At 35.1% G+C, this 22,672-nt stretch overlaps 1 protein-coding gene across 1 annotated transcript in view; it reads left to right on the forward strand.

Moving 5' to 3' along the window:
- Nucleotides 1-22,672, forward strand: part of LOC135078318 (uncharacterized) — a 295,960-nt gene that overhangs the window by 98,539 nt on the left and 174,749 nt on the right. Inside the window, exons 3-4 of the mRNA XM_063972917.1 lie at nucleotides 409-508; nucleotides 13,584-13,670. Coding sequence (XP_063828987.1) covers nucleotides 409-508; nucleotides 13,584-13,670 — 187 coding nt within the window. The remainder of the gene's footprint in view (nucleotides 1-408; nucleotides 509-13,583; nucleotides 13,671-22,672) is intronic.

The following is a 22,672-nucleotide window of genomic DNA, read 5'->3' on the forward strand; positions in this document are numbered from 1 at the left end:
CTTCCCAGCTTTACCTCGGCGAGAAAAGCAGCCCTTTTGCATTAAGCCAAACGGTGATTTTGGAATGGGCAAGTGGTATCAATTGGGGTGTAAACTTTTACGCGTGAATGGATTATGCGTTGAAACAAAAACTATTAGTCAGACGCGTTAAATCTCACAGTGAATGTGGCTTAACTCTGAAAAGTTCTGCGTTAAAAAGCGGCTTAATCTACCTTAAGACAGTTTTAGTTTAATGAGCACGACGCTTATTTGCCTTATTAGCAAGTTGTTTGTCTCTGCAAAAGTCAGTTCTTTTATTGGCATTCAGTACCTCTGGTTATTTATTTAGCGTCTGGTAAATTACAGAGGGTCGTGCTCCTGCAGAGGAGATTTATTGACCTTGTAATAATTTGTGGTGTATTTCTCTAGGAGGGTTGCTCGCGTGAGGATGGCTCCCGGTACACTCCACTATCAGCTCTGTCTTCCATGCAGCCACCAGCGGAACACGCTCATAATCATCCTCATCCAGGTATGTACATTGTATCTTCCTTTGTGTATCCACATCCTGATGCCTAGATCCTAGACTAGGTTTTTGAATGTACAATAGTATAAGGTAATAACATTATTAAGATATGTAATCTTTTAGTGCTAAGTATGTGTACCAAATGAACATCCTTATCATTGATTTGATCACGCAAAAAACTTGAATTTAAAAAAAAAAAAAATTTTTAAGTCTAGGTACTACTTAATATTCATTAGCACTTAAACGACAGATTTTAAGTCCCCTATTCAAGTTCCCTGCGTAATTCGGCTTTGTCGAAAAATCTTTTCTTATAAGCTGACGCCTTCGAATTCAGCTTCTTAAGTCAGGTGGTTTCAAGGGTTCAGGTCATAGTGAATATTGATTACAAAGGATCATGCGTATTGAATTTTTTATTCATCGCAATAATTTAATCCAATTTGAAACGATATTTAGCAAAGGCACATTTTATAAAGTAATATTATAGGAAGTTATTTCTGCTTGCGTTAAAGTGAGTAGGTATAGAGTAGAGAATTTACTTGCAACAGAACAACGCTGTCCTATGATATATTATGTTCAAGTATCACCCTTTCGCGAATCAAACGCGCTTTGAAAACTGTGTGCTTACCATGAGTTTACGTTACGTGTGCTCGCTAGCGACTGCGTAAAAAAATGACATTAATTGTATGACATATTGTGCAGCGCCCCTAGCGGCTACTTTCAAGAAACAAAATCTCCATAGAGATTTTTGACGTTTTCGCTAGCGAGCACACCTAACGTAAACTCATGGTAGACACACTGAGCTTTTACCTGTATTGCACCATTTGTTACTTTACATAGAAATGGTCGAGAAAATGCTCTAGTGTACGAGTATACTTATCTCTTTAGACAAATAAGTTTACAGAATAGTGACACAGTAGTAACTTTCCTTCAAAAATAATTCAACTACTAAAAACTCAGTAAAATCCTAACAGACTCTCGTCAGGAAAACGATCACATACGAAGTCGACGAGATACAGAAAAACCATTGCATCGGCTCAAACAAAAAGCTACAGGAAAAACGTTTAAACCGTGCACACTCGGCGTCGTTATTTGTGCACACTGAATCGATCGATGCTCGTATCGGACTACATTGTAAATAACAAATATTGAAAAGGTTTTCACAGCTACGCTTTATGAAGTAAGAGGATTTTCTGACCGCCACTAAAGTTTTCTGCCGTAAGCTTCAAAGAATATCAGGTTTGACCGAGATTCGTAAACCTCTTTCGGACATGTCTTTGAATTTCACCCTCGGAATGTCCTTGGGCTATTATAAGAGGATTTGTATTGAATATCAATAACTTTTTAGTCTTGGTAGCTTTTTTAGTTGTTGACACGCAATGTAAGTTTTGATCACATATTAAGCTTCAGCGCTTTTTCCGCGTGAAATTCAGTTTGTATTAGACGAATTTTAGCCTATACTTATGTTATTTTGGTATATTCAATGTAAAGTTTCATCGAAATCCATTCTGTAGTTTTTACACCTAAAAGAGTAACATACATGGTATGGCCCTATATTATGAGAACGTAAACACACCTAAATGGTTTTGTCAAGTTTTGGTGTAACACGATACAACAACATCCAACACACGAACACCAAATAAAAACTTTTTCATCCATCGGAACAGATTGTGTGTTCCCACAAAAGCTTCCCAACACTTCGACTGAATTTAATTTATTACTCGAAAAACATTTTAATAACGAAAATACTTTTGACTTTAACTATAAACTCATGTAGCTCATTTGATTGTGTTTTTTACTTGATCCAGACATCAAAGCTTGCCTTTGTAAATTAATTCTTTGATTGTAACAAGTGAACCGTAAAAGATAACTGTCTATGGTTAACTTTTATTGTTTGAAGTTAATAAAATGTTTCAGCTATTTATATCGCACATTTTTTTTTTCAATTTAGTTCGACGGCCGCATGACTTGGTGGTTCGTCTACATTTTTTTTATTAGTTATTTACTTCACACAAATACGTTCTAAGTATACCTACTTAATTTGCCCTATACCTACGTTCTCGGGACAATAGAAGTGGCGACAGAGCTACCTACAGTATCTACTGGGTTCTAAATTCTAATCCCACTAAGAGCAAGCATCTAAGTCAGAACGTATCAAAATTAAAGCAATAATCACTTTAAATTGATTCTAAAAGCGGCCATTACCATAAGTTATTCAAACTGACAAATCATCAATCAATTAACAGACACCTTACCATGCAAATTGTATCTCAATCTCGTCATAAAACATGTCCATTAATGAGATCGACTTACATTGTCTTCAATGCTTAATGAACTACTTACAGTCAACAGCCCGGTAGACTGTACATTTTAGATGCAAAATAGCACTTTATTACAACGTTATAAGATACCACAGTGTTAACCGTGATATGACCGTCGGTGTACTTAGCGTCAGTGTTTACATTGTAAGCGTAACAAGATTAGCGCCCACGCGCTATTAGGCTGAGTAAAGAGTGATAATTATTTACAACCTTTCTGAGTCACTGCGGTTTGACTTAAAATAAGTTTATCTTTTACTTTAGGTATAATTCTATTTATCAAAACAACATTCCGTAATAAGTACTTACTTTAACAGGTCAAAAATTTAAGATAAATTATCTCTGAAGTTTACTAAATGATTACTCGACAGTAATTTCTAAATTATATGAAAAATTCTAGAAGTACTAAAGTAAGTTTATTAACTTTCTAGTCATAATAGCCACAAACAAGCGCGCGTTACTTACCAGGGAAGGAATCCGGCTCGAAGGACCATGTGCAAGGACTCTTTTGAACTGCATGGCGAATTCATTATCTGACATAGAGTTTTATTTGGATAGATAGCTACCGACAGCAACCACGTGCAAAACAAGTAAGGCTGTATTGCGAGTGTTGTTCTTTGCCGTTGTTTGATGAATGATGATGAAACGATTATTAAAATAAAGCCGCGACGTTAATATACAATAACAACGTCAATATGCCTACGTACCCAAATCGCAGAATGAATTACATTCGTCCACAACATCATCTAGCGCTGGCACGACGCCAGAAACACACAAGTAGCATAATACCAGCCGAATATCTTGTTAACTTACCAAACTTGTGTTTTATTTTACTAAAATATAGTAAAGTGGTCAAAATTGTATTTAGTAGAATTGTATAAACAAGAGAATTTATTAGCGATTGTAAATAGGTACACATAATGTTTTTACTTACTTATTCAACTAAAGGACATTTCAGCAAAGTTTCAATTGTAATCACAAGCTGCTATTTTTTTCGTATATATTATATTTTTCAGGCAGGTCCTCCTTCACAAAAAATGTGCAAGACTCTATTTTTACAGTATGTTTACGTTTTTAACATTACCCCTTAATAGATTTAATATTAACTTTCGGTATCGTTTGGCTAAGTCATTGCAAGCTTTTATGACTTTACTGGTCAATTCAGTTATTAGTTAGTGTTTGGGTCGAATTTTGAAAGCTCACGTTGAATTAGTTCCCGTTATCCTACCTGAACCGCACGTACGTGAGTTTGATGACAATGCAAAAAGTACTTAAGTCCACCGAGATAAAGTTAGATTGGTTCTAGCCAGCTAGCAATTAGTTAGCATTAAGCTGTTAGAATCTCAAGTAGTTATTCCTCATATAGATAAATACCTTTTGTCTTTTTTAACCTGTCAATAATATAATGTAAAGCTTTTATTTTATTTAGGTAATGTATTATTCGAACCACAGTTTCGATATCAATACCAACAACAAACAGGCTGAATAACAGTCGTCCACAACACCATACTAGAACTGGCTCGCAGCCAGCAGCGGGTGCAGATGTCGATGCAGGTCGGATAGCGGTGTTATAACGCTTTTCGGATATAAGCTTGTTTTTCCACGCCGATTTTACTGTTCCACACTAAAATACAGCCCGTATAAACAATTGTTTAAGTACCTGCTTACAAGTTAAGCCAATGTAAATAATTTATGCAAATTAATTACCATAAAACCGCTAAATAGCTGTAAACTATTAGTAATAGAGCAGCGACTAATTGGCTTTTAATTGCAATATACAACTTAATCGTGCAGTAATAACTTCGGTCTTAATAGTGCATGATGTGGGCAAACCACAAATCTTGTGCTGCGGTTATCAATATACTGAATACTGAACAAACCTTATCACTGACAAGCTGAATTACAGTCGTCCACAACATCATAGGGCTGGCGCGCTGCCAGCCGAGTGCAGATGTCGATGCAGGTCGGATAGCGGTGCTATAACGCGGGATTAGCTCTCTGGTTAACACGCTCTGCTGATTTCTTACCACTTCAGGAGTTAATACATTAACTCGTAAAATTTATACAGTCGTCAAGTCCTGTCTGTCCTACCTATTCAACATTTACAGACACTGAATCTTTATCCTACAGTCCTACTAATATTATAAATGCAAAAGTTTGTATGGATTTTAGGATGTCATGATGTATGTTTGTTACTCTTTCACGCAAAAACTACTGAACGGATTTTTATGAAACTTTACAGTATTATTACTTGTAACCCAGATTAACAATGGGCTATAATTTATGCCGATCTGTGACACTAAATTTCACGCGGGTGAAACCGCGGGCAAAAGCTTGTTAAACTTTATTTAATTGAGATAATAATAATATGCTTATATCACGTAGGTAGGCAATTTGTCAACTACAGAACTTTAATTGGCAATTCCAAATACACAAATAAAAGCACTTAGAACTCAAATAAACCGTTCATACTCGTAAATTCTGAGAAATATCATTCCTTTCATTCCTTGTCATAGAATCCATTCCATAATAAAACTATTATTAAGATAATCTTATTGAAGCGACTTATCTAATTAATGTCCTTCACACCAGAAGCAGTTTCTCACTCGGATGCGCGCTGCATTTGTATTGGCCGTAATGAGCGAGTAATTCTTGAACTTAGTAGAGCAATTACATTTATTACCTACTTATTTAGTGATAAATCTATCTTACGTACCTAAATGGATAATTAACGTAAAAGTTAAAGTAATAAAGGAGAAAAAAACTAAACTTTTTGTGAAGTTTTTTCAACCATAACAAGCTAAAAGATTAGCTTGTAAAGTCCAACGAATAAAATTGCAGCTATTTTCCGCTCGCAGTTGAAAATGACAAACTTTTTAAAATTTTAAATCGTTCTAATTTTGAAAATGACAAGATTAGACCTGACACAGATCCATTAACTTGCGCAATGGAAAATCGTTGTAGAATAATAGGCTAGAGTTAAAATAAATACACTGCATTTTGACGCCTGAATATTTTAATCTTTAGTATAATGTACCAAAGAAGATAAGTAGTTAATATAATTTTTATTGGTACCTAGTCTACATTGCTTCATAAAATGAGAACAATAAAATGCGTTATATTTTTTTCTCACCCCAAAAGCAGTAAGAACGGGTCTTCCAATATCTCAGTGAATCAGTTACCCGGTAAGCGAAAGATCGTGGGTCCAAGTACACAATCCAAATCGATTTTCAGAACTCAAGTTTGAAATAATATCACTAGCTCTATTTCCTTTATCCAAACACTTGTGCAGGCATACAATTGCCAAAAGTGGAAACAGCCGAGCTCACCAATAGCCGGCAAACACCGAACAGTATTGGCAACAAGCTTTATATCGCAGTGTCAAATTGAGCTAACTGTGTGGACACCAGTAAATTTCTAATCCCCTACAACTGCTCGGTCGGGCGTTGTAGGGCTGCCGCTAAAGAAAATAAAACATTTTTCGCTTAAAATCGGCATATTATAATGAAAGTAGCATTTACATAATGATTAGTAAACTAATCTACCAAACTAGCACAAAAACTAACAAAGTTTATTTATTTAAATACCTATTCCACGCCTTACAATTACTATTTATTACATAATATTATGTATATTTGGTGTTGACTGTAAAGCAAAAAGGAAAGACAAAAAAATAAGAAAACAAAAGGAATTTTACCTATTATTTAATACGCGTAGCGGGCAAATTAAAGGCTTTTTAGTAATGTGGAGTCACCTTTTTTGATGAAACGAGCTCACCACCTTCAGAAAATGAGACAACATTAATTAAAGTACTTAACAAATTAATAACCTTTGTTTGCAAAGTTCTTTGAACTAAATTCTTCTAAATACTCAGAACTGAGATGTGTTGATATAATAACTATTCGGAACAATTTGAATTTCGTGTACCTAACAGTAATTCTTGGAAAATTCTCTGAGCACCCTTTAATAAGAAATAGGGTCTAATACTCAATTCCTTGTAAGGGTAAAATTCTGCTTAGTGTCTTGCTGTAGGTATTTCCTATCACAATATGTTCTTTATGTTACCTTTTATTGATAAAATTCTAGGAAGTGATAATGTAACCTTATTTCTTATTTCTCACACGACTTAATTTAAAATAACAGTATGAAAGAACATCAATTTATTGTATTGCCCAAGTTCAAAGCAAAGATTATTTAAATTCAGACAACAACACTCAATGTAAATGTATCATGTTATAAGTTGCAATTGATGCTGTTTTGCTTTAAAAATGTTGTATTTTCAAATCTTACCCTAAAGTTAAGTCTAAGATCACAAAAATATTTTAAGTCGTTTTCATGAGCCGCAGAAATCGTCTTAATCAATCGATGAGGCGCTCTATTTATACTAGTACTTATTAAGATCATTATGTTTTCCCAAAATTGTGCAAATAAATATTTGAATTTGGGGAGGCGATCTTAAACACAGGATCATATCTTTTTCATAATCTCATTGATTCTAATTTTGAAACCTAGTTGTTTTCCAAATTGAAAAGCTAAAATATTTTAGCTCGCCTCGTGACAACCCTGCAGCCGGGAAACTTTGGAGAATTGTAACAGCCCGATGTAGCTTACTTTTAACTACTACACGGTTTTGTATCGGAGCAGGCGGCAGTTTACCATCGAGCAATTTAGTTTCAACATTGTTATTTCTCAAGGTTCACTGCGCCGAGAAATGTTTCACTAACATAATATTTTTCAGTTTTATTCCATAGCAGATTACAAAAACAGTTTCTGCAATGTAGTAATTGTTTGGTTGTTTATAATGATAGGTTTCCAGTCAAAACATCATCATAATTTCATCAACACATTCTCCCGCCCGGTTGGTAGCGGCCTGCATCCGGCGGCGCCTTCCTGCTACCTTTATCAGTTCAGTCAAATTCTACTAGTACTACCTATACCAATTAACTTCTTTGATGATAAAAGTATGTAAGAAATGAGCTAAACCTTATCTTCGTTAAAAAGAAGAATATTTTATGTTTAATTAAAGATACAGAAAGCAATAGAACAATATTTCAAAAACTTATTTGAAGGTATTAATAAATAATGTATTGATATTGTTGTGGAATCGTACATAAATTGTGAGTTATTAATAACGGTTAAATAATAACGCTCAATCTAACATTGTTGGAATAATTTATGAAGTTGTACTAGCGATCTGATAGAGCGTTTATTTAATTTAATAATCGATTAGTTTCGAATCATACACAAATCAATGGTTTAGTTAACTACGGGTATAACGGAATGATAAATTGGAATCCTGCCAATGTTTGTACTAAGTATTTTGTCCTAGTTACCGATTTCATTAAGTAAATGATTAAGTTAATAATGTCAAATCCACACGCCAATTGCTGCTCTATGTTTACAAATATACGTTCTTGCATCTACTAAATCTAAATTTAATGTTAGGCATTATACTACTTACACAAGACCCGATTTTACTTAAGTATTTGTTAATCTAAGGCTGGGTTGCACCATCTTACTTTAACTTTGACAAACGTCAAAAATCTGTCAAATTCCATACAAAAAACACCGGCTATCTTTATAGTTACGGTCAAAGTTAGGTGGTGCAATTCAGCCTTAGAGTCCATATTACGTTAGACGCGAAGGCGTGCATCACTATTATTTCTGCTACTGCCTTAATTTGATATACATATACTCGTACATGTACTTAAAATCACTTTTTTCCCGGAAGGTTGTACCTACCAAATTATCTATACCTAATGCATTGCAGGTTTGCTCTTATTTTCTTCAAGAACAAAAAGTTTTCAGGTAAATAATAATACATTAATTAAAGATCACCTTAGTCGCCTATTTATTTACAGAAATAATAAAATAGCAGAAGCTCTAAATTCATTCAAACTTCCATAAAATTAATGCTCGTTAGCTCTACTTAAACTAAATGTACACGTAAATAATAGGTAGTATTCGTAGAGGTTGTGTTGTTTAACTGAAAATTGCGGTTGAAGTTACCATCCGCTCCGTCTCCAGAATCGGCCCTCATTGTAATTCGTGGTTCGCCGTGGCACGATTCCAACTAAAACGACATAAGCGAGGGAGAACAGCCAATTTCACAACGCTGGTTTGTTTTTTTTTTTGCTTCTTAAGATTTTACAAAGATCTAAATGCGTTATTTATGCTCGTGACTACAATATCGGTAATATAAATAAACAAATATCCTTGGACATTTCACACTGCGCCATATTACCTACATTGGACTTTTTACATTTTCTCGCTCTCCCTAACTAGTATGGCGTCTAAAATAAAATAAAAAAGCAGATCAAAAGTTGTAACAACCATTAGAAAGCTTTTAAACTGTGTGTGTTAAGTTAAGCGTCGAATTTTGATAGTTAATAATTTTAAAAGAATTTTCATAATATTCTGGCCGTTGTCTTCGCACTACGCCCGTATCCCGTAGATATTAAATAGCCACCACTTATCTAAGCAGCCGTCCAGATTCCAAATCAGCAATACTGGCTGTTTGATATTCAATTTAATTTTATTCGAGCCCAATGTGCGAGGCTTAATTGAATTTATGAATTACCGAGCCGAGCGTGTGCGGTCCTATTAAATACAGACATTATTATTCAACTACCAAAGCTATTAGAGCCAAAGCACACGATGTGTTGCGGCGGCGATGCGACGCCGGAGGATGCGTCCCGGTTCCACTAAGCGGAGCAAAGAAGTTTTTTTAATAACCAATCAGATTCCATTATTTGCTCATGTTCACTCCGATCCGCTTCGGTGGAAATGGATCGAGCGGAGAAGTGTCGGACGCTCTTGTTTTTAATAGAATTTGTCAGCGGCGTCGGTGCAGAGATGTGCGAAGCGGTGTGGTGTTTCATAGATAGCAATAGATTGACAGCTGATAGCTTCGCACAGCTCACATATCTCCTGTTGTCTCCATCACCGTTCCGCTCTTCTCCGCTCTGCTTTGGTGGAAATAGCTTGCCAGCTTCACCGCCAACCGGCCTTACGTAGAAATATCTGTGGCGGGCACACGAGCGGTGAGCGCCACAAACGATACTGCGAAATGCTTGTGGTGCGACGCCGCAACGCATCGTGTGCTTTGGCTTTAAGTTATGTCTGATTCACATTACAACGCTGGTTTTCTTTTAAGTTAATGCCTAGATTTTATGATCGTGAAGAAACATAAAAGTTAAATGATAACATCTTTACGCTAGCAAAGAAATTCAGCCCTGAGATGGGCTATCAAGATTTAGGTCTACAATTAATTCTTTCGGATATGTTTACGGCTTTACGGGAAAGATGTTTAAATTAATGTATGAATTAAAAGATCTTATCTTGAAACCGACTAGTCGATTGCTAGCGGCAATTTATTTGCTCATATTTGTCAAGAAAATATTCATTTTTCTGCATCTGCAAAAAAAATAATGTACAAAGAAATGGACAGTATTTCTATTTAAGTATTTGATTCTCCGAAGCTCAACAATACACATACGAGTACATGTTACAATTTATTGAAATTAATACGAGTAACAACAAAAAAATTAAGCATTTACTTTACTTTAGCATACTAGATACTTAGGTAAAATATTTTAGTTATTGACAGCCATCTTGTCTCAAGCGAACTCAACTTGAAATAAACAAAGAAAAATTAAATTCATAAGCCGACTTCATAATGTAGTCAAAATAAAGAAGAGTTTGCTGAAATTGAGGCTTAAATCGCGGGCCAAGTTGAATTTATTTAATTCTCATCTCAGTAATTCCAATTGGAGAAGCATTTAATTTTCATAGCTTAACGGGATCCTATTTCGCAGAAACCGATTATGGCTGAGCTACAACTCATTTGTTATTTTCTTACGATAAAAACATTTCTATTTTACTTATAAATATCATCGTAAACATTTCCAATAAGTATTTTGATTTGTATCGCAAGATTGAAGAATTAAACTTCTTTGAAATCTTTTTATATTATTTAACTCAATAATGATTTAAAAATTCTTATTTGTTTTACACTAAATAAACATCAAATACAAAAAGCTTTCTTAACGAATAATTCAAGATAAGTAAGTAGCATTTTTTGTTTTAATGACTCGTCTATTATGTGCCTTTAGATTAAATAGATTGATAAGTTAAATAAAAGTTAAAGTAATGAAGTAGCGAATGATCTTATCCTGGCAATAAACCTATAAAAGGAGAAAAGTTAATTAAATGTTTTATGTGCAGGTATACAATAACTTTCCTACTAATAATAGCGACAGCACTTCTGACTGCGCATTTTTGTTGAATAATGCAGCACTTTAAAGGGTGATTATGAAAACTACAGCCTGTATAACCCCATAAAATACCATATTGTTACTATTACGTACCTATCGTCGTCTGTACATGTACGGCTATTCAAAGATTTTGTTCGCACTATAGATTAATAAAAAAACTATACAGCATTGTTGTGTTCCGGCATTTAGAAGCAAGATAGCCAGTTCCTCCGTGGTTGAGGATTCCGGGTGAAGCTCGCTTCCACCTTCGGCCTGATCGTCACTTGCCATCAGGTGAGATACAGGCCAAGAGCTTCCTCGTTGTGGTTAAAAAAAAATAACTAGCCAAATCGTAAATTCCAACAGATTCCAACATATTTATTCACGGAATATTCATGCACTAGTCGACTAGTGTTGTTCCAACGATCCGCTACCAGTCATATTGGTGTAGTAAAACACCGTTATTTAAATCCAATCGCATATTGACTGTAACCACATTTGATGATGACAATCATGTCCACAGATTTGTGAAATCAGTAAATATGTTGGTGTAACCGCAGCGGGTTATTGATTCAAATATTATTCATCTGCCTCTGGCAGTCGAATCACATTGCTCTAATAAACTCGGGTCAAAGACTCCTTTTAGAGGTCAAATGATGCAAAATTATATCGCTATGTATCTGCAAAGAGACTCAGGCTGGATTGTACCATCTTACTTTAACAGTAACTAAAACAATAACTGGTGTTTTTTGTATGGAGTTTGACAGATTTTTGACGTTTGTTAAAGTCAAAGTAAGATGGTGCAACCCAGCCCTTCAGTTTGTTGAATACTTGTAGATCTTCAATGTTGACGACACTTTTATGTTACTAGCTTTTTCCCGCGGCTTCTGCCGTGTGAATTTCTGTTTACTATAGCCTATGTTACTCAAGAATAATGTAGCATTCTAATAGTGAAAGAATTTTTGAAATCGGTCCAGTAGTTTTTGAGTTTATTAGTCACAAACGTCAAACATACATAAATACAAATCCTTCCTCTTTATTAGAATGATGATGATATAGCTTCCGAGATGTTAGTAAGAGGTTTCATTTCCAAACGACTTGTAGTTGCGAATAAGTTTACCCTATTTTCAGTTTACTCTTAACCCTGCAACGAGAGATTGGAGTAGGTAGTGAACAAAATTACTTTTTCCCCGTTTGCTAAAGTCCTTGCAACGGGTACACATAGGAGACAGAGTCTGATGTAAAAGTTTTAAACTCTTCTAAGAATCAAATCAACTAAAATACATAGATACGAGAAGCATGTAAGTTTGTGAAGATCAAAGCTTAGATGTTGGTTACTCTTTAACTGGGCGGATTTTGATGAAACTTCACTAGGTTATAACATAATATAAGACAAGCACATAATTATTATTTACGAGTATAATACGGAAGGGCAATTTTTTTTTTTCAAAAATCTACACGGACTTTGACAAGTTACAAAAATAATGAAAATATGAGCTCCAATATACTGCAGGAACCTACTCACTTTAGGCGCTATAAGCTATTTAATCATCACCATCAACATCATGTCAGCCATAGGACGTCCACTGCTGAACATAGGCGGAAGCCTGCGGCGGAATGGAAATTATTGGGGGAACCAATAATTTCCATAATGATCAGTTGGTAGCGCCCTGCTGCATCCAGCGGCTTCCTGCTACCTTTATGAGGTCGTCAGTCCGCCTTGTGGGTGGACGTCCTACGCTGCGCTTTACATGGCCTCCAGAATCTTGTTGCCCCATCGGCCGTCAGTTCTGCGTACTAGGTATGTGTCCTCAGTCCTGCCCATTGCAACTTCAGCTTCCTAATTCGTCTATGTCAGATACTTGAGTTTGTTTGCGGATCTTCTCATTTCTGATAGTAACATGATATGACCTTAAAATAGTAAGACACGGGTCTTAACGCGACGTTTATTAATGAGTTACATTATGTAATAATAATAATGGTCAGGGTCACAGGCTGAGGAACCTCCGGACAATGCGTGCCGTGCTGAGGATCACCGCCTTTTGAATCTGACCCTTGAGCCAACCATCTAGCGAGAGCTTCTTTAGATGTTGGTCGAAGCTCTTCGCTATTAGCCCGTTTGTCGAGTCAACATCCCACACGACGAAAACCTCGTGAAGGCCGAGAAGGAAAAACAAAGCAAATACCTTGACTTGGCCCACGAGGTGACCGCCATGTGGGATGTTGACTCGACGATCTGTATCCCCACGCAAGCCTTATAAAGGACCGGGCCACTTTTGACCCGTGAGCTCCAAAGCGTACAAACATAATGATAATAATAATAATGTTTAAATATGTACTCACGGCTTGACGTTTCGGCTGCGATGCTGCAGCCGTGGTCACAAGCAGACTGGAGACGGCGGAGTCTGAGTCAGAGTCTGTAATGTAACTCATTAATAAACGTCGCGTTAAAAACCGTGAAGTTTCAAATCTTATATGATATGACCTTATTAATATTCCTCTTGTCCACAGTCCCAGAGCTGGGAGGCCTAGCCCGCCGCGCCGCCGGGTGCTCCAGTGCCTTCTCGGCGCCCTCGCCTTCTGCTCATCATGAACCAGGTAAGTCAATGCTTTTCAGTGTGGTATTAAGTGAACAGATTGAAGGAAATGCCAAAGGGAAATATTTTCCCAATTGGACCGGAGGGAAATCGAACCTTAACTTCGAACTATCCTATGTTCTTCTGATTAATTTCGTTGCGGGTCCAATGACAGTTTAACTTTCCCCCGGGACTTGACCAACACTGGTTGGGTTTTTATGTTTAAAAAAAATCATTTATTTTAAACCAAATTATTATGAACTCAGGTATTTATTAACGTTTATTTCAGTACCTAAAAATTGTAAAAACATACATAATTATTCAATTTTACGAAAAAAAACATCTTGTCCAAATCGCACAGTACAAAATGTTCTTAGTTTAGAAGTAGATGGTGATATAAAAATGTTCAAAAATGTAATTATCATAACAATATTAAGAAATATACTTAATATGAATTCGGGCAACGACTATATTATTATTTCGCCTCACTGATTCTAAATCTATTGTTATCCAAATAACAATCAAGAACTAATAATTTAACCAAGAATGTTATACCTATCTTAGAGACGATAAACTTGGTACATACCTCCTTAACTTCGGCGATAGATAGTGTAGTAGGTCATGACGTCATGGATTATTTTTAATCATATCTGCCAACTTTGGGGATTCCTCAGAGAGTTCTATTGGAGTAAGACAAAGAATGAACTTGGGATTAAGTAGTTTATAAATCATAATGTTCAAGTTGTGGAATTGGAATTTTCATTTGTGCTTTAAACAAGATTAGGTAGTGACAATGTAATATGTAATTGATAAAAACTTACTTGGTCGAAATATTGTAGAGTCAATTCAACAAGAGCAATATTATAGAGTCCACTAAACTTATAATATAATTGATGTATCTGATCCTACAACAATCCAGTAACAATAATTTTATAAAAGGGAATTAAGTCTGATGTCAGTAAACAATCACGACTGCCCATTGATTCGCAGCAGACAAAATCCAAGAGAACTGCCAATAGGTACGTTGCCTGAAAATATTACAAATATTTAAAAACCCTATTTGTTATTAACTCAATAATAAAACTGTTTATTTGACCGTAACTATGACGATAAATTAGTGTATTTTGTATGGAGTTTGACAGATTTTTGACGTTTGTCGAAGTTAGAGTAAGATGGTGCAACCCAGCCTTAATGTACTCATTATCAAGTTACTACTTACTCTTCGAGCAAAGTGAAAAATAAGCACCGGCAGTTCCCAATTTAGCAGCAGACACAGCCCTAGCGACGGAACGCCGACAGTCGGCTAAGTAATTAATTCTTTGCAGCCTCTTTGAATAAGTCACTCCAACTTAAAATATTAAACTTGTCTTTTAACATTTAAAATCTTAACTCCATTAATTTGTTTTGTTGGCTTAACCTCGGATTAGTGTGACGCTCGCGAATCCAATCAAGCAAAGTTCGAGCACAGAGCTAACAAGTCTTACAACTTTATAACGAAAGAACTGAACAAAGTGGAACGAAAATATCTCGTTTCAAAGTTTTTAGTGCTCTTTGTTAAAGATAACTTCGTGTTACAAGCTGGTTCTTTTGAATCTAAACGCTGGAGACACAATAGCGTTGTTGGGACTTAAATTATGAGCGACACTAGATTTAAATTGAGTTCAATTTGTAAGAAGTAAATGTAACAATCTGATAAGTTAAACTAATGTAAACAAAACCATAATAAAACAAAGTCTCTCCGTCTATCTGTGCGTTTATATCTTTTAAACTACGCAACGGATTTTAATACGGTTTTCATCAATACTTATCATGATACTTAGAGCGATTCAAAAGGCTTGTTATTAAATAAATTCTATTATGATAAGCATTTACCTAGACTCGAACTAATTATTCAGACTAATTAATAAATGTTATTTGGATACAAAATGCCTATTTCCCCATGCAATGCTCATGCTCATCACATTCACATTTAGCAAGTTTTCGAACCCACTACCACAACTGTCGTTAAAGTCGTCAAATAAAACACTAAAATAAAAAGTTATCAGTCACATAAATCTACATCCGTATAAAATTTTCACAGAAAATGTTGAAGTAAAAGCAAACAAATCGCAAAGTTCAAAGGCCGACGGTGTTTTAGATTTTGTTTATCTCTTTGAGAGATGAGGATACAGTAATATCCATCAAGAAAATAAAATAATAATCGAGAGAGCAGCCGTAACTTTGAAATTTTCCTTGTGTGGGCACATAAGGAAATTTTCAAAGTTTATTTAGGAAAGTTTCTGGCAGTGTATTTGTTGATTTGAGTATCTCGCCACTATTTGTTTAACCTTCAATGGATTTTATTGTAACGTAACATATTCGTGAGTAAATGGGTTATTGCTTGTTTTGATAGAATATTATGTGGATAGTATCAACCAATATTGTAGCAGTAAGATGTTTGTTGATTGAGTAAATAATGTTTATAAGAAGTTATCTTCACTATTGTAAAGATTTGTTTATTTGTAGGTATTGAATAGGCTCCGAAACTACTGGACCGATTTTAAAAATTCTTTCACCATTAGAATCCAAAATTATTTCTGATGAACATACATGGAACGAAGTTCGCCGGGTCAGCTAGTTTCTAGATTTAAGGGTCCAATTCTATTTAAATCTTCACTTACCATCAGGTGAGAACAGGCCAAGAGCTTCCTCGTTGTGGATTAAAAAAAATAGCCTGCTGAAGAAGACAGAGAAGTTAGAATTTAATATTTTAAATACGCGATTTAGCTAGCCTAAGAACAAGATAACATTCTACCAGTCAACTTCATAAACAAAGATCCAGTGTTCCCATACCCAAGAGGTGGTGAGGCCTCTCAGCTGAGCTCCTATTTGCAATAAACACGGCCCGTGGTCCCGCAGCGGGAACTAGTTCCGAGACTTGTTTGCGCTTCCGAATGTTAAAACTGGGACTTGGTAGGGCTGCCACCTTACAAAATAAATGAGACTATAAAAACAGGTTGTCCCAAAAGTGGCACGCCATACCTGTACTTGAGGTAGCTCAGCTAAAGATCTTTTAGATAAAAATACAATCCTTCTAAAAAGGGTCAATCAGGCTTCAATGACATTAATAAATCACTGCCCTTTTAAATATGTATAGGATTTGACGAATGTTAATATTATGGCCACCTTACCACACTGATAGTTTGATAGGAATTCCACCCCATTGTTTAAATTTTTTTAATTAAAAAATAGTAGAGTTTACTCCGCCTAAATCTAAAAATACATTCATTCATACTAAAAGTTGTTTCATAATACTAGCTAAAATTTAATAAAGGCGTTTCGCAACCCTAACCGCACGCCGCACGAAAAGGAAATCTTTCGTTACTCCGAAACCTTTTTAAACTTGCAAAAATGGTTAGTCTTTTCTGAAAAAATCTATTAACATCCTGATGCTAGCAACCCTGACTTTTCTGTAAGTGGAGCGGATTTTCTTTGGTTTCGTACAAACTTTGAATTAGCAATAAAATCTTTTGAAAACTCGATTGAGTTAATAATAGTAATAGAAAGTATTTATTCATTCGGTTAAATGTTTACGCCGCAATAAACTTGTTGTGCAGTTTTACTTAATTTTATGTTGATGTTTGTTTCCGTCGGCCAGAAATGGCATTAAAATTACTTCATTTTGAAAGCAGCCAAAGAACAGTAAAGCCAAATAACAGCACCAAATAAATGTACTTATTTCTACTTGCTTTTATTTTCTGTAATATTCAGTGTAGTGTATAAATAAATCTAGTTATTCGTATCCGCGTGAACACGTTGAGTAAAAACTACTTCCGACGATTTATTTACAAAACTTATTAACGTTATTTATACGCCCAATTAGAGGTTCCTTTAATTAGTCGAGTTTATTCGATACTACTCGATTTTATTATAATTTTGCACTAAACTCAATTAATTACATAATATAAATAATTATATTACTTGCGACAGACTTATTCCTTACTTAGTAAATATTAGGATTTAATTATCAGGATAAAGACTATAAAAGGACATCAAATAATATACAGGGTGTACTTAGTTTTGAAAAGCAACTCCCGACTCAGGGATGATAATAGTATACATGAAAGTATTTACAAGCAAATATAAATATGTTGTTCAAACGTATCTTCATGAAAAAAGGTATTTTTTATGTTTTTTGGCATCAGTGTCAAGTTTTACAAAACCACAACCTGTATAAATTGATTTTTTAAATAAGACGACTGCAAGAACCTCCTAATAAAAAACTATTAAACCCCACGTTTTTTACAAAATAAAGACCTAGTTAGTGACGTAGCTGTAATCTGTTGTTTATCAAAACAGACCCTAAAGGTATTCTGCGCTAAATACTTAACATTTTCGTGGCTCCGTGATAACCAGCTGGGTGCTAGTCGTTCGTTCCGAATATTTGCGGCAGTGATTCGTCATAGCACAAGCTTTACTTCGCTTCGGGCTGGATGGCGCAGTGTGGAAAGGAATTATTTACTTAAGGATATAATTATTTACATTAACATATTAATGTAAAACCGAATCACTTGTTTCTATTACACTTGTCAGAATTTAGATTCGACTTAATCTCTATTACTTGGTCAGAATTTAAAGGTAACTTAACTGGATTTCTAACACTTAATTCATATGTTTCTATTAATTGCCGCCTTAATTTAAACAGCTAATTAAGTAGTAAGCACAAAACGTGTTCTGACTATTGACACGATACGCATTTCTGTTTGTAGATATTGTTTGTTGCAAACTAACGATTGTTTCTATGCATAATTTATTTTTCTTTATTTAGTTATATTTGCGTTTGTTGTAAAATTATCTGTTTATTTTAATAAATTGTAAATAAATGTCCTTACTTGTATAATATTTAAAACTATTCCATTAGCGGTCTGTAGATAAAACAAACTGTTCACACAAATTCTTCTAGCTTATAAAAGAAACCCAAATCAGGTGACCGTCTGCGAAAACCCTTCAAAGTCCCGCCAAACCCCGTCGAGTAATTAACCTCTAACGGCCCTTACTATACATTCATAGAGCCTTTGTCTAAAATAATGAAGCGACGAGTGCTGAATAAAAATGTCCGGCGAGCCTTATTATGAAGGCAATATACGCGCGAACGGAATTTATATTTAACCTTCCAAAGTCCGCTCGCAAATCTGAGCGGAATTGGTCGGGTTGGGTCTTTTAGGTTGTAGTTTTAAAAATTTACTGATTCGTAAATGTTTATTTTTATTTAATCAACAATCGAAAAATGTACATTCATCATTGTTAGATTTTAAATACGAAAAAACTAGGTACAATAGTTCATAATAGTGCACTTTCCGTGCGAAGTTTAAAATGTAGACGCTAGAAGAAAAATGTTCAAAAAAGTTTTTGGTATGTTTAACTTAGGTACTCGTGAACCATAAGGCCCGATTCAACCATACTTTTATCCGAGAGTCGACCAAACAAGAGTAAATATTAATAATCTCAGAATAAATCGTCAATTTTCACATATTTTCCATACTGAAACTGTCAATGTGTCACTTATGCCAGGAGTTATTCTCGGATAAAAGTTTGGCCGAATCGCACTGTGAACCAAAAGGCCAATCTAGCTGGACAAAATTATTTAAGGCTTGGAATAGGTACTAAACGCTTTAAAAACTCTTACTTTGATATAAATGTTAAAAAAATGAACAGAAAGCTTTTAATAATGATAAAACTAAAAACCAGCATAAGCTGACCCTCTTTATTAAACATTTTGTATGTGTCTGGAGGTCTAGTTAAACTGGATTTGTTAATTAAGGTAAATTATTGTTTTTTTATACTGGTGCTTGATATTTCAACATCTTTGCATTAGTTTTGTAAAAGTACTAAGGTATAATGCTAAACCTAAGCCTAAGTACATTTATAGGTGGCTTTCTATACTGAAAATTACCTACAAAGCTGAAGACCTTGTTTGTTTGGTTAAACGCGCTAATTTCAGGAACTAAGCTACAGCCCGATTTGAAAAAATATTTTTGTATAGGATAGCCCATTTATCAAGAAAGGCATTAGTCGATATAACACCCTACAGCCAATAGGGGTGGAGCAGTAAAGAAAAATTTTGCAAAAACGGGAAGTATTATTCAAACTATTTTTACGCATACAAAGACGCGAGCACAGCTGGTTAATAAATAATGGAAATTAAATAAAACTATAACAATACCTGGCCGGCCATTACCAAATCGTCAGTAGGTACTGCAGGACTTAAATAAATCGTCAACTCGTTGCGTCTTCTTTTTGTTTTGAACGCGGCTTGGACGAAGTCAATCTTTGGGCGACCAGGACTTGAAGTACTAGATTGACTTTCTGAAGATGACGTAGATGGATGCAAAATACGTGTATCAATTTGAAGTTTTCACCATTCAGCCATTCAACACCAATAGGCCTTGTCACAAAATCGTCCCGAATTTTACCAAACTGAACCCATTTTTTGCCTAATTTTGAGCTAATCTGACTAAATTCTTTATAATGTTTCTTAAACAACACTCCATAACCTCTTTTTTTAGTTTATCTAGCTGAGAAATAATCGAATAGTCCTGAAATTGTATTGTTTTTGTGTGTTTTAACCATTCGTAATAAAACTCGCTTCTGGTCACCGCCACTACGTTTTCTGCAAAAAAATCAAAGTTGTGCTTCAGTGTGCTGTCTACAACCTACTATTTTTTGAAGCTCACATATGTGGCTACTTCATATAAAAAATCCAGCCCGGGGACATGAGGGGACATGTAGTTCCTGGTCTCGCAAATACAGAAAAACGTGAAAAATTACGAATTTTCATTTTATTTCCACATGTATCTTAATTAATTAATAGGCTTTAGGAATATTTTTTTGGTTTAATATGTAACACGTACCTTCTACTTCACGATCCATAACAAAAAATTTCACAATTTTATTAGAATTAATCAGGAGACACTGATATATCAACCTCAAGAAAGTGAATAATTTGATCGTAAAATACTCACTTGTTCAAGTTCGTCTTAAAATTACTAAATTATCAGAGGATAGTTGCTAAAAATAATGGCTGAATCGTTACCTCTGGTTATTAAGCTATCGTTTTTGCTAAACGAATGAAAGATATGCGATGACCCTCTTTGTCCAGCTAGATTGGGCTTTTGGTTCATAGTGAATCGGGCCTAAGTAAATTAAAATGCATTTTGGTAGGTATCTTAATCTTGTAGGTTTTTATTTTGTAAACATAACAGAATGAACAAATGTTCATACGACGAAAACAATGTTTAATTGTCTAAGGTCCCGAATGGTCGAATGGACCCCCCCTAAAGCAATTACTATTCGTCTAATAAACGGTTGAAAGTTAAATGCCGACTGCGCACTGTGAATTAGTACACTCGTATATTACTTAGCGCTGGCTATCAAGTAATTAGATCTATGAACAAACAAAAAGTTAACCAAACCTAATTCGCCGGCGAGTAACATGAAACGGCACCGGCACTTTTGTTTAAAATAAACGAGTTCATAACATTTGAGTAGGCTTAATTCTGGGAAAAAAGTAGTTTAGATGTTGTTAGACCCAAAAACAAATATGTATTCCGCTTACCCAAGTTTGTTTTTCTGTTATTCAGTCAGTACCGGTAAAAATAAAGGTACGGCACGCAAATGGGTCAGCGAATAACAAAAGGGAACTAGGAATTAGACTAAAATATGGGTGCGTAAACATTTCAGCAGCGAAAATAATTAAAGTATAAACAGCTATTAAATAAAGAAACACGAACATAACTAATTGGCTGTTTTCCTTCCACAAGCAATAAACAAAAGTATCGTAAACAAATCATAGTTAACGGAATGGAACAGAGAGCTTGATTGCGTTATGGATGCCGCTGGGCTTTTCGGGCTTGTAATAATTATAGAACAAGAGCCAGTGCACGCCAAACCTACGTTATTTTATAAAGTTTGTCAGCGCATGCTTCCAACATAGAAGTCGTTGGACCATCATAATGCTTGGGTCATCTTGGTTTTAACAGCTATCCTAAAATTCTTGTCTGGCAAAGGGTTGGAACGGTCAAAACTATCTGGCTGATGAGGAAACATTAAACATATAATTATTTCCCAAACAACAGCTTTTATGGTAAAACGTAGGCCTAGCTTTTATGATATAATTTATTAAACTGTAATTTTACTTATAAAATAACGTAAGTCTGGTGTTCACTGGCTCTTAGTCAATTACATGAGCCGGTTTCCGAATAAATTCTACGCGATTCGGCCGGTGGAACGGCGTAGTTGCCCCACAATAACTATTTCCCCAAAACGGGGGTAAATGCCGATACGATCGTGTCATGAGGATTTTGCTGTAACTGAACGTTTCAGTTTATTTACCTTTTGTGAAAGGGAAATGTAATACGTGAAGACGATTGTGATTTTGATAACGCCTTCCCATAAAGCCTCGGGCGGTTCTCATCGTAAATCAGTGTCGGGAGAAAGCCGTGTGAATCAGCAGAAGATTTAATAATCTATCAAACTACCAATTAGTGGTATGTTATAGCCACTTCATATCTTCGCCCGTAAGGTTACCATAGTTATGTGTGTCATCTTTTAGAATATGTACTTGATTAACCTGCAATGGAATGGTTAATTAACCTTTTGGTATTCAAGGTTTGATGAGTTTTAAATCAGATTTGTTGGCTCTTAGTTTGGATTTATGGTGTAAAATTATATGACTCTAAGTCAAATTTAGCTATAAGCACAACTATAGATATAGACTCCAAAGTCAATTACTTATTTATTTCATAAAAAAAACTCACGAAAACTCGAGTAGATTCAATTTTGTTATAATAGAATTTTTACTCAATTAGTATGTGTGGTAGCGCAGCACTTTATTAAAATTTTATCGCACAAAGCCAGGCTCTGATAACGCTCGTGTGCGAAATTTCCTCCTCCCAATCGAATAGTAAAACAAAATCGGCATAATCTGATCCCCATGATATCGTTTCATTAGTTAACACGTCATACCCGCAGAGTATTTTTGCCTAA

This window comes from Ostrinia nubilalis, chromosome 14 (assembly GCF_963855985.1).
Source record: "Ostrinia nubilalis chromosome 14, ilOstNubi1.1, whole genome shotgun sequence".
In the NCBI taxonomy this organism is placed as follows: domain Eukaryota; kingdom Metazoa; phylum Arthropoda; class Insecta; order Lepidoptera; family Crambidae; genus Ostrinia; species Ostrinia nubilalis.